The sequence below is a fragment of the Aedes albopictus genome, chromosome 1 (assembly GCF_035046485.1).
Source record: "Aedes albopictus strain Foshan chromosome 1, AalbF5, whole genome shotgun sequence".
Classification (NCBI taxonomy): Eukaryota; Metazoa; Arthropoda; class Insecta; order Diptera; family Culicidae; genus Aedes; species Aedes albopictus.
In genome coordinates this window covers 230,083,762-230,097,938 of record NC_085136.1, presented here as the reverse complement: position 1 = coordinate 230,097,938, position 14,177 = coordinate 230,083,762, and the positions used below count along the sequence as shown (strand labels likewise).

The window sequence follows — 14,177 nt, the reverse complement described above, 5'->3', positions numbered from 1 at the left end:
AAAATATAGACTGTTTCAGAAATTATAAATACACTTTGTTTTCTTAAATAAAAGGAAGTGTTTCGATGATTTTAACCATTTTTTTCTCAATCCGGTCTCTTGTGTTTCATATTTTCACATTTTATGTAAACTATCATGATACTTTGGAAAACATTCGCACAAGTGTTTTCAACATTATTTCTTACTAAATATAAAAAAATATCTAATTCCTTTACCTAATTATCTAATTCTTTACGCTGCCCCAATAACTCGTCTAAGAGATGGCTTCATCAAAACCATCTCCATAGCATTTTGACGAGATCATCATTCTTATTTTTTGAAGGTTTTTCTATGTATCGTCGTATATTTCATGATCGTTTTGTGCAACTTCCATTTTCTAAGTTTTGATTCATAGAACCCGATCTTCTTTCTTGTGCACGAGAAAGCAACAAAGTTGGTATTAATTGAATCGTTAGAATGCTAACTACAAGGGATAGACAAGATGATTGGGTCAGGCAAAATTTTCCCTTCTAAAAATATTTCAAATATGTAGCTTTAACTTTTTGAAAAGTGAATCCAAATTTTTACTGTAAGTTGATCAACCAGTTGTGTATCAGTGGTCAAAATTTGGAAAAGGTCGGACTATTCTGCACGAAGTTATAAATATTCTTGAAAAAGGTATAATTATCCGATAGCCAACTTTGAGCTGTTATATCTTCGGATTCAATGAACCGAATACAATGCAGTTTTGACAGTTTATGACTTATATAATTAGCTTTGAAAAACTTTTGACGTAACTTAAAATTCTTAAGGGGGAAATCAGTTTCGATTTTCTAACACATGCTTGCAAAATTTTCTCACATGTGTGAGTTTTCAATTGAAGATGAAGAAATACTCGAATTTTCACCACTATCCAACATCGAGCTATCTTAAAATTTGCTTCAACGCTGGCTCAGGACACTTACCTTTTGATTGAGACCGAAAAACACAACATTTTCACAATATTTCACTACAAAAGGAGCGCGTCCTGAAAGATCAAGGATCATCCAAGCTGGTCTAGACATAATGAAATCATTCTATATTAATTTTATCTTGTTAATGACAAACGTATTGAAACCCCACTTCAACAGTGCATCAGAACGCACAAATCTCAAGAAGCACGCTACAAATAACAGTACATTTTATTATTCTGTTCTTGCTCACTTGCAATAAGCTTAGAATAAGAAAATCGATTGTGCGCTCGAAATCGTGAGGTGTCAGCGATAGTGGCGGCCATTTTGGGATTCTAACAAGTCTGTCCTTAATGAAGCATCCTAGATGTATTTTCTTCTGGAATATTTATTACCATGATATTTTAAAAAGCTGTTCAACATTGATTGCTGATCTCCAGTTAGCCTAGTGGTTAAGGCTATGGATCGCCAATCCGGAGACGGCGGATTCGATTCCCGTTCCGGTCGTGAAAATTTTCTTGATTCCCTGGGCATAGTGTATCATTGTACTTGCCTCACAATGTACAAATTCATGCAATGGCAGGCAAAGAAAGCCCTTCAACTAATTACTGTGGAAGTGCTCAAAGAATACTAAGTTGAAGCGAGGCAGGCCAAGTCCCAGTGGGGACGTAGAGCCACAAAGAAGAAGAAGAACATTGATTGCTGCTTCTAGGAATCCTTCAACAGTTCTTTTCGCAAAAAAGACATTCCAAGAGGTATTCGGGAGCAATTGGAGGAGTTCCGGAACTCCTGTGAGAATCCCAGGAAAAAATACTTGATAAATCTCAGAAAGAATTACTGTAGGAATCCTGGAACGAAATTCCTGGAGGTATCCCGAATGAAATTCCTGAAGAATGCAGGGTCATTAGGTCGAATGGTCATTAGGATGAATTGCAATTTATCAGGGCACAGGAAACGGATCTGTTGTTTTTACCTTTTCCAACCATTAATGCCAAAAGTATTTTAGCAATGAAACTAGAAAAAATCCTATGTTTAAAAGAAGGAAAAAAATTGTTGATTTCAATACCAGCAGTTTCAGCATTTTCAGAAGGAAAAATTCATGTTGAGGGTGGGAACTGGGTTCAATTCCCGGTCGGTCCAGGAACTTTTCGTAAAGGAAATTTCCTTGAGTTCCTTGCTTATAGTTCATCTTCGTGCCTGCCAGAATAACTGTGAAAAATGTTAAATTTACTATACAACTGTTCAGTTTTGTGTTACGTAGTACACAAATCCATTATAGGGCTGTTATGCGGGTACATTCAATATGGGACGCTAATGATTTGGTATTTTTCTCACATATTAACATAAAAAGCCGCAATTTTTATTATATTTTTAAAGTAAGTTGAAAATGATGATCATGCATAACGTTAACTCAAAAATGATGAATAGTCAAATGGAACTGGTATGCGAGTAGTGGCAGTTTAGTCCTTGTTTAAATATTTTCAAATCTTTCAATGGAATTTGGTGCCAACACAAACTTTTACAATTCCACAACAAGCTGATACTCGTGGTCAAGTGTAGACAATGTAGGGTAAGAGCACAGACAAACAGACGTAACACTTGCGAAATTTCCATCGGCCAGGCTTTTAACGATCATTTTAAATTTTCATGGTTGTGGCTTTCACAACCAGAGGCGCGCGCATCGTTTTTCTATGCGTTTGACTTTTCACACTAGCGCCTTCTGTTGACGATATTGTACAACACAGTGATTCGTGCAACTTTTCCACCAGGTGATGGTAGTGTGAACTGGGCGATGGAATTCCATGAAAATCGTTCAATGAATTACCTCTGTTTGTCTGTGGTAAGAGTGTCGTAATTAATCTCACGCTCCCATACTCTTTAGGGCGGGTCAACTTTGTATGGGAAAGTATAAAATTGATCAGATTCAAATAGATCAAAGTTTTTTAGATGCTATTTGAGGTTCCGGACAACTGTGAAAAATTTGGGTATGATTGGTTTAGCCTACGTTTTGCGCATCGCGATTGAGGTGTGTAAGGTATTTTACATGGGAAAATATACTTTTCTATATTTTTCTTGAAAGTTGCTCAAAATTATCCTTTACCTTATAACCGATAATTTGAAAGTATGATCCAGGATGTGTCGAAAAACTTTATCGAAGACCGCAAAGTGATTCAATGCAATTCTAATCAAAAATTGAGATTTTATTACACTAGTTTACAGCATTTTTGAACTCGGTAAGCTGATGATCATTTTTGGTGTAGAATCATGCCCTGAGTTCGAAAACGCGAAGGAAAAAAATTACAGTAGAGCGGAAATTTTTTCGACTTTCCATACAAGGTTGATGATTTGAAATCGATTTTTGTTCTATTTTTAAGCAAAGTAGCTCACTTCAAACTTCTCATTCTCCGTAATCAATGCTCCGATTGAGCTGAAATTTTTACTGTAACTCGCCTACATATGATTTGTCAAATAAACGTCGAGAAAGAATTTTTAAGTTGTTTTTTTCTTACTGAAAAAAATACATTTCTTCAAAAATGTTTGGGGATTTTGCTTAAATTGAAGGAGATCGTCCCTAAAATACGCCAATATCTTGAATTTCATCAATCTGACGCAAAACCTGTATTCAGATGATCGAATGGTATTGTATTCAGCTTTTAAGTTATGGAAAAAGATTTAAAATTGGTTGAACAAAACGCAATATATTTGAATTTTAGTAAATTACATATTTTGAAAAGTTGTAAAACTCGATATTGAGCTTAAACTCAAAAACTGTTCTACTTAAAATTTTTTGAAGGTCGGTTTCGAAATCAGCGCTAAATTGTGCTTAAAAAATTTTGGTCGTAGACAGAAGTTCACGACTTTCGTTTTATTTTGTAAACTAGTGTTATTGATGTTATTCTTTTACATGTTAATAGGTTGTTACTTTTGTCACAAGACTCGGACCGCTTTGCGGTTTTTGGCAAAGTTTTCCAGGACATCTTAGGCTATACTTTTACATAATCGATTATATACTTTCAAAATAATTTTATTCTTTTATAAGGAAAATACAAAAAAGTAAGTTTTTTTCATATAAAATCCCATACAATTTACAATCGTGTAAAGTGTAAAATGAAGACATAACTGATCGCGCTCAAATTTTGTACAGTCACCCGAAATGAAATAAAAAAAACCTTGATCTGGAAAAATGACCTCTATGACCCACGCTACTTAATAATCATCCTATTCGAAAACAAGCGATTACGGCACCGAATGCTCACTTCTAACAAAAAAATACTAAAATAAGAAACAAAACAAATAGCGCTTCAATCCTTTGTTTTTCGTAGGATGAAAAGCCAAATGCTTAACAAGGGAACCAATACCCTACATAAGGTATCGCCGTAGTAAATTATTTCTATGTGAGGGTAAAAATCGTTAAAAATTTCGTGTTGTTGGCATCAAGCTTCAAGAGCTGAACACTGCAAATTTTGTTTGCTGGTGTTCAGCATAAATTTGCCGATTTTTTTGGTGCTGATTGCATTCATCGCCAAATTTCCACCTTTTGGAAAGCCGCAATTTGGTTCATATCAAGATGACCTACCCTAAGTAAATTTTGTCATAATATTAATCACCAATTTTGTGGTAGCTATTTAACAAAAATAATAATATACTAGATAAACACTTGGGCTTTTTAGAAACACGGAATTAGTAGGCACACGATATCAGGACATGGCACGGTATACAAAATGGGCAATAATATGCAGGAATTCTCTTAGGCATGTCCCAATTCCCACAGTAATAGATTTAAAAAGGATTATTACAGATCGTTACGAATAACATCTTTGTCGTTGCTGGGTTGAACGATGAAAGCATTGATAAACCGCAAATAGCCGGCAAATAATATTATCTGGCTATTTCTAGTATGTTGCTTGGGATACGGTCAAGCATTCGTGACCCGCTTCAATAAAAAAGTGCGTCCACGAGACATTCAGCCCCTCCGGAAATTGAGAAAAACAGCTCATCATAATAAACATTATCGTGATCATCAAGATAACAGACAACGTTTGATTGAAGCTTATGCGATGAATTTTCTTTCACTCATTTCCACAGTGGCACGACGGCGGAAGAAAGAAGGACGACCGCGACGCCAGAGGACTACTTTCAGCAGTGAGCAGACACTACGGTTAGAGGTTGAATTTCACCGAAACGAGTACATATCTAGAGGACGGCGTTTCGAATTGGCTGAAATTTTAAAACTGTCGGAAACGCAAATCAAAATATGGTTTCAGAATAGACGGGCCAAAGACAAACGCATCGAAAAGGCGCAGATTGATCAACAATACAGGTGAAAAATCAATATTTTACAAGAAAAAATCGAAATAATTAATTTGCTTCAATAATTTTAGGGCTTTTGCAGCCGTGAATGGTCTCTTCTCTCCTTTCAATTCACAATACCCACAAGTGCTTGGAGCTAATGTGACTACAGTAGCACCAACGTCCCAGTGTTTCTATGACCAACTAAGAACTTCACCTCGAGACGATCTAAGCATAACTAAATAAAAATAAATAAAAGAAACTAGGATTTTTTCATCAGATATTACATAGAATGACCATATTATCAGAAATCCCGCGCACAAATATTTACTGGCCCGTAAAGCTTCTTATGCTGATTCATTTCAAATAATCAAGTGCAACATAAAATTTATGATAACACCATAGACAAACAGTCGTATCACTTGGAACAAATTGCGATTGAAATAATCGTGAGTAATTTTTGCTGAGACCGGCCCACTATTTACACCTTATCTTTAAAAATGCTTAAAGCGGTGATTTTCTGAGAGTACTTGTCGAAAAAGTAAGGAAAATGCATTTGGTTATGTACTCAATTTAATGGACCCCTCGTTAGTTAGAGCCACAATTTTTGAGGACCCCTCGATTTTGGTAAAATGGTGGCTCATTTAAACCGTTATAACCCGAAATTTTCTCCGAAAACCACCTCAAAACGAAATGTTGTTGAAAAGAGGAAAGATAGAGTTGCTACAGTTATAAAAAGTTGGGTCGGTCATATTGATTTTGGCCGCCATCTTGGTTTTTATACCAAAACTGTTTTTCCATCATGTTGGCCCACCGATTTTCAAAAATTTTGCATCAATTGAAAGCTGAGACATTTATACATAACATATCAAAAAAATAGAGATGTATTTTTTCTTATCAAAAGTTATCTGCAGTTTTGTAAATCAAGCCACGTTTTCTCCATACATTTCCATGCGCACCGGCAACGACATGCAACAGCATCAGAGTTTACACCTGCCACATACCCACCGGCGGCAAAATCTGGGAAAATCGGAGGTTCGTCTCCGTTTTTGACTGTTTCTCAATGATGCAGACATTGCTTTTATAACGTTTTTAGTGTATTAGTAAGAGTAGTTGCTCAACTTTATTCATACGGCCTACTGTGTTGTACATATGGACGGAAGCTTCTTTGCAAGCCCTATACCAGAGAAGAGAAGGTCATCTCCGGAGTCAGGAACTGCTAAATATTTCATGCTGTTGGTCGCGACGCGACACCTAGCGGTTGAAATCACTTTTACACGGAAAATTTCTCATTTTGAGCGTGACGTACTAAATGGATGCCCCCTAGTGTTTTACCCAAACGGTTCTAACTTCGCGAAAAATTAACAAATCGAGTCGAAATTTGTACCAATGATGCACATATAATAGGTTGACAAATAGTCAAAACTTGAGATTTTCAGATGCACTCTATGAAAAGTTACCCGACGTCTCCACTAGACAGAAATGTCTTGCCATTTTGCTGGACAGATGTGTCATGACAGAAATGTTCTCTCGCTGTTTGCATGGAAAGCAGCGGTGTTGATCATTTCTGGTACGTTTTCTCTTTCTGGCAGCAAAATGGCAAGACATTTCTGTCTAGTGGAGACGTGGGGTTATAGCATGTTGTTTTTCATTCAGCATTTTAATTTTATAATCAATATTAATACAGTTGATATCTCTAGGCGTCATTGATGGGAACACGCAAAAACGGCTACGCTCAAAAATGTGTTCGGCCTGCACATTTTTAGTAAACATCCATGCCGCACAATGACTGGGTTGGAAATACACATTTTTTAAAAATTGCCCGTACGCTCACATGAGCATGTATTTTGCAATAATTTCGACATGGCAACCTCACTGGGTTTATAAACCACCTTCAAATACCGAAAAATATTGATATTTTGCAAAAATGTGAGCGTTCGAGCAATTTTAACCTTCTGTAACTCGCGCGGTTGGCTACCTGCGTCAGCACCACGCTAATGCTGAGTACAAAAAGCGAGATTTTTTCAGCGTGTTGTACAAAATACAACAGCGCGATCGCTCGAGGGTTAAAAAATGTGTGTTTCCAACACAGTTCCTGTGCGGAATGGGTGTTAACCAAAAATGAGCGTTTTTATTTTAGAGAGAACACATATGTATGGTAAGTGGGGGCAGGATGGGTCACCTAAGAAATGGCTCCCTATAAGTTTCTGAATATAAATCGCATTTCTCTGTATTCTACCACAACTCTCAGATACACTAGTCAGCTATGATATAAGAGTATAAAAAGGTAATAAAGTTTGAAACCTGCTTCTTGACAAACAATTTTCAAAACATGACCCATCTTGCCCCACCTCATTTTAACGGGGGCAAGATGGGTCAGCTAAGAAAACTCGATTTTCCTCCAACAAAAAATACTATATCTTCTAGTTTTTCTCTATACATCTAAGCTTCATAGACGTACAGATTACACGAAGAAAGTGTTGAAACATATCGGTAGATTATTCTCAGAACTAGAAGATTTTTGTTCGGGTAGCCATAAACGGACTTTGAAAACCTATATTTTTGAAGGAAAATTTAAAAAATATGTTCTCAAATTTTCAGTGCTCTCATCGCTTCGATAATGTAGGTCACAGCATAGCCTTTCCATGAAAAATAAAACATTTTCAAAAACTATGCAAACATACCGAAAAATTAGGGTGACCCATCTTGCCCCGTCTGCACAATACACGTAGTTATATGGAATGTATAGCATAAGGAGTATAACGAAAAAATATTTTATTTATTTCTGTGCGAGGAACGTATAGAATTTTCAAAACAATTTACCACTTTTTTATGTATCCCCGTCGTTCATCTGGGAAAATTATTGAAAGATTCAAAACATATATTGTGCGATTGAAAACGGTACTGACCCATCTTGCCCCCTGACCAATCTTGCCCCCACATACCATACTTGCAAAGAGTTACACTCACTTGCTATTTACTCAGCTTAGAAGCGTGCCATCTAGAAATGATATTTGGACGACTTTTGGCTTGTGGTTTTGTCTAAAAGTTTGCCGAATAGAATAGGGGTTGCTCACGCATACCATAACTCGTGAATTTGAAAGCGACTCTCCACGAGGTGAGTGTAATTTACATTCACCTCGTGGAGAGTTGCCTTCGCAGCTCCCTCACGACTTCGGTATGCGTGTGCGACTCCTACTCTATTCGGTAAACTTTTAGACAAAACCACAAGCCAAAAAGCATCCATACACGCTAAGATCAGTTTACCTTTTTTCCAAAAAGTGCACAACCGCAAATAGGGTAACGGTCGAATTTTGGACCCCTAGAGGACATTAGTTTGAATTTAAGTCAAAAGCATACATATTCAGAGGGTGTTACACATTATGTTGATGCTCGTATTGACCGTCCAGTTCCAAACTGTTCACGACCGTTCGAAACAGTCGGTGTTTCAAACGGTCGGTGAAACAGTCGGTGACGGATTTGACAGCAGAAATGAGCGAGAAAGATTTCGCGCGCAAACGCGTTTTCAAAAACATTCAATTGGTGGAACAAGGACAGCTAACCGGTCGCCCTGATCAGCTGTTGCCGGCAGCCAAGCCGCCAGCTTTTTGGCGCGGAAATCGGGGGGTGTTCAGATGCAATGTTTATCACTCAACAAATTCATGAAAATACTTTTTTTTGCAATAAATGTTTTAAATGATTTAAAGTGAGGTTTAATAAATGCAATTTATATTATTTCCAGGATAATTGCTAATGTTTGTTATTCTGAAGACCTATACGTTTGAAATAATGATGTGCTTGAACAAATATGCTGATTAATTGGGTTCTGTAGAATACATCGAGAATCCCCTCGATATTCGACGACTGTTCTGAACAGTTTTACAAACAGTCGGGATAATCCAACTTTGAACTGAATACACAATATGATCGTTAAAGCCTCCACTGTCCGTTAAAAATACCCACAATGTCATTTCTGGCTGAAAATTTGACGAAAATAACTTATTTTTGAAGCACCAGTTTTCACTGTTTTGGACACCCCAATATATTTTGGACCCTCTTAAGTATGTATTTTGGACACCCGGTGTTTAAACCCGTTAGAAACTATTTTCTGCCAATCTGCCACTTGAATATGCTGGATCACATCCTAATTACTTGATTGACAAAGGCTGATTAGACGAACTTTGCGAATTAATTGCGCTAGAATGATAAACGTTTTTGTTTACATCTGCAAGTTTCCTCAGCACCGCAATCTCTTTTTGTAAACATGGTACGACACTGACACGGATGACGAGATTGACAAAAATGTATTTCAAGGCAAATAATGCTATTTCCAATGCGGAAATGATTGCTGCCCGTGCAGAGGAATCTAATTTAACGAATGATTCTTGAAATTTTCGCAATCTCTTCATTAAATCTGTGAAATTTGTGATAATACGACTCAGGGGGTCCAAAATATATGGGGGTCCAAATTATATTGGTTACCCTATGCGTAAATGATACTCAAATATAGGTAAACAGAACTCAAATATGGGTAATGTGGACACAAATATGAGTAATTGTAACCCAAATATGGGTATTACCTATAAATGCGATTGTGCACTTTTCCAAAATATGAGTTTTATTTACCCATATTTGCGTAAAGTTTACGCAAATTTGAATAAAATTTACCCATATTTTAAAAAAATAAGTAAACTGATATTAGCGTGTATATATAGATCGTTCCTTGATTGCATGCTTCTAAGCTGAGAAAATTGCAAGTGAGTTTAACTCTTCGCAAGTGAGTGTTCCCATCCTTGCTAGGCGTCATAAATAAATTACGCAATGACCAAAGCTCGTGTAACTTTTAAAAACGGCCTAACTTTGTTTTTGAAAACTATCATAATTATGCCATTTTGGCACCCAAACCTAGCCAATGTTTTAAACCAATATTTATTTGAATTGCTAAAAACTTCACATACTCTCTCTTCTTGGCGTAGCGTACCAACTGGGACACAGCCTGCTCCTCAGCTTAATATTTTATGAGAACTTTCACAATTTTTAACTGAAATCCCTTACAGCAAATGTCCCTCTTACCTATGTATATCGTGTGGTAGTCATGAAGATATTTTATACACGAAGTAGTTAAGGAAATGTCCATTGCGAAACGATTCTAGGTTAACCAGGAATTTAACTCGCCACCCTCAGCATGGTTTTGCTGATTGCAAGTGCGCTTACCACATCGGCTATATGGGCTTAAAAACTATTTTTTTTCTTAATTTCCTCTGGAACAGAACAAACAGTAAACGCTACCTGTTGTTATGATTACAAGTCAATCAATTTACTTCTTCTTTCCGGCATCTCTGGGATTCCTCCAGGTTTACTTAGGATTGCTCCAGATATTTATTATGAGATTTATGTTGTAGATAAGATTGCTTGGATTGCTTCGAACATAGCTGTCAAAATTCTTCCAGGGATTTTCCATTAGAAATTCTTAAGGAATTCGAGGTGGGATTCCCCCAGAAATTCTTGCTGCGATTCCTTTAAGAATGTTTGCTTCGTTTCTTGTAAGTGTTTTTGCTGGTATTTCTCCAAGAATTTCGCCGGAAGTTTTTAAAGGAATTCTTTCGGGGATGTTATAACGATTCATTCAGATGCTTCTTTTAATTTTTTTTTCAGGCATTCCTCCTGTGATTTCTCCAGAAGCTTTTCTTGACATTCGTTCAGGAACCCCTCCAAAAACTTTTGCTGGTATTCCAACAGGACTTCCTCCAAAAATATCTACAAGTACTCCTACAGCGATGTATCCAGGAGTTTCTCCAAGAATTCCTCTTGCAATTGCTACGTGGATTTCTCCAGGGATTTTCCTAGCGATTCTTTCAAGACATCCTGCTAGGATTTCTTCATACATATCTGCTCTGATAGTCCAGGAACTTCTGGCTGGAATTCCAAGATTTTTCTAGAAATTTTCAGGAGAACCTTTTCAGGCAATTCCTTAAGAATTGTTCATGCATTATTCTTATGCTTATTCCCGCCAGTGATTCGTTCAGAAACTGTTGTTGAGATTCCTCCAGAAATTCTTGCTGGTATTCCTGTAGTATTTTATCCAGTAATTTCTACAGAAACTCCTCTAGTGATGTAGGGTCTTGTACCATTTGGGCAGGTGTACCTATTTTGGGCACTTGCCGCTATAACTAAGTCAATTTCAAACCAATTGATTTGATATTTTGTATAGAGTTAGGCACGTACAGTATCTAACTCTGTTCAAAAATTCAAATCAATCGGTTTGAAATTGACTTAGTTATAGCGACAAGTGCCCAAAATAGGTACACCTGCCCAAATGGTACAATACCCTATTCAGAGAATTCTGTAGATATTTCTGCAATAATTCCTATATTGCATACCTATATTACTCCATGAATAAATCTACGGAATTCACAAATTTCCCAAATGGAGTAGAACATGCCCCTGGAGCCAACCTGCTGATGAAATATGTGGAGCCTCGTGGCCGTGCGGTTAACGTCACCAAGCGTATAGCCGTACCATGCCAAAGGGTGAGAGTTCGATTCCCGTTCCCAGTGATGAAACTTTTCGCAAGAAATGTTTCTTTCTCGTATCCACTGGTGCTCGTAATGTATGTCGTGTCCGTTGTCTAATGTTTTAGATTTCGTTCAGTCTGTATAGCCCAGCGGGGCAGCGCGGACGTCAACCACGAATAGATGAGCCGTAGTCCACATGAATTTGACATGTTTGGAAAATTTACACTTTTGGGCACTCTGACAGATCTGGGATGTGCACGACATTAGAGAATTAGTCATTACCATAAGTTATTACTTAACCCTATCCCGCCCATGACTTCTTTTAGTGTTTAAAAATAGTTTTTATTATTTTTGCTAAAAATGGTAGAACAAAATATTATTTTCTATGCCAAAATTATCGTTTAAGGCTATTACAACTCAAATATGAGGTGGTGCTCTAGAGCACCACCAGGCATTTGGAGAACTTTATTTCATGATTTTTCCCGTTAAAAATGGTCAAATCACAGGATGCTTCATTTGACAATCCAAGAATATCACTTTCCCAACCAGTTTTATACAAATTCATTACAATTCGAGACAAGTTGTTCTCAAAAACTTCGAACTTTAATGCCACCAGAATTCTAGAATGGGGTGCAAACAATGATTACATTGAAAAAATGCTTATTTTTTGCACGCCATGTGCCCAGTGGTGCATATATGCACCATTCATATTGTATCAAATTAAGGGTTTAAATACACATTTCAGTTCTTTTCAACGTATGACTACACAAATAAATTGTAAATCTGTTAGAGAACTATTTTTATTTCAACCCATGAGGATAACTATGCCATTAATTGAGACGTCTAAGTTTGTCATTATTTTTTTGTCGAAAAAATAGATTTTCGTGAAAAAGTTTTTTGACAAAAACATTGAATTTGTATGCGCATACTTAGTGTAATGCCTTTAGATAGAGAACAACATGTGAAATCATGACTTACAATTAAAAACATTCAAAAAACCTCATTAGTTTCAGAGATACAAGGGTTGAAAGTTATGGTGCTCTACAGACACCATGGGCGGGAAAGGGTTAAGTAAAATGCATAAAACTAGCAAAGGGTTCTCAAAATTTTAGCGTGCAATCGTTCGAAATTACACGACAACGCGGAAATAGCAAATAAATCAGTAAGAAATTGTGTAATGCATCAATTTACAGCACAAACGATTTTGGACGTGTTTTTGTTGTGAGCTACGATGATTTTGGCTTTCGCTGGCCCCCTGGTATAGCCTCTGGCTGAATACGGTGTCCGTGTCTTTTTAAAAATAATAATAAATGAATCTAGCGATTTTCCTGGGGATTTTTTTAAGAATTCTTCTTGGGATTCCTTCAGGGATTCTTCTAACAATTTCTTAAGATGTTCCTCTATTCATGCCTTCAGTTATTAGGAATTCCTCTAAAGATTTCACTATTAAAAATCTCTGTTAGAATTCCAAATTGGGCAATCTTTATGGATTTTCCGGGGGTATCTTTTGAGATTTTTCCAGGGTTACCTCTTGGTACTCCTAAACGAAAATCTCTTGGTATTGCTTCTGAAATTCTTTTACAAAATCTTGTTGGAAATTCTCCTGGAATTCATGCTAGAATTTATCGACTTATTTCTGCTGTGATTTCTCCTTAACGTGCTCCAGATATTTACCCAGCACTTTTTTCAGGATGGATTTCTCAAGGAGATTTCTTCAAAGATTGCAATACGGATTCTTTCAATGATATTTCAGGAAATGCTTCAAGAATTTTTCCGGAGATGTCCCTAGGCTTAGGGATTTCCACAAAGTTTGCAGTAAGGATTCTTTCGGAAATTACCTTATCTGTTTTTTCCGTCTTTCAGTTCTTTAAGAATTTTCTGTCTTGCCAAGTATTTTTTCGATACCGCTGCCCTTTCTGGTTGATTTCTTTAGATCTACTGCTGTTATCGCAGCTGTGTTCAAAACTTCCGTTATATTCGTCCACTTTTCCTCTGTCTGGTTGCGAGGATTCTCAGTCGATGGTCCAATGTCTCCTGTCTGCTGGAACTGGTTTCTACATTCTTCGTCTGATTTGAGTTTGTCGGTGTCCTACCTAACTCGCTCTTTTGTAGGTAGGATTTCCATTTGTAGCTTCGACTTACGTCTGAGTTCCAATGATCACTTTGGATGATTGGATGGAAGAAAGCTCTCAGGAAATCAGAATCAGGGAACACAATGTCGTTCATCTGGTGCATTATTATGTGATCAAACTGGGAACTCGTAAAGAGTTGACTGATTACGACGTACTCAGTCAGAGAGAATTATTTACCACACAGTTCATCATCCACCGAAAAATGCAAATTTTGTTCAAACAAATCCATGTCAAACCAAAACGTTTGTACGTGACTCGTAATTTATTTAACTGCATGATCAATACTTTTACTAAGATATATTTTTGTTTGT

At 36.9% G+C, this 14,177-nt stretch overlaps 1 protein-coding gene across 2 annotated transcripts in view; it reads left to right on the top strand.

Moving 5' to 3' along the window:
* Positions 1-9,864, top strand: part of LOC109430702 (homeobox protein rough) — a 42,391-nt gene extending 32,527 nt beyond the window's left edge. The window contains exons 2-3 of one of the 2 annotated variants that reach the window (XM_019706771.3): positions 5,016-5,250; positions 5,312-9,864. In XM_019706771.3, the coding sequence (XP_019562316.3) occupies positions 5,016-5,250; positions 5,312-5,465 (389 nt within the window). In that variant the 3' untranslated portion in view covers positions 5,466-9,864. The remainder of the gene's footprint in view (positions 1-5,015; positions 5,251-5,311) is intronic. The other variant, XM_062846389.1, reaches the window with a different exon arrangement.
* Positions 9,865-14,177: the final 4,313 nt, after the last annotated feature.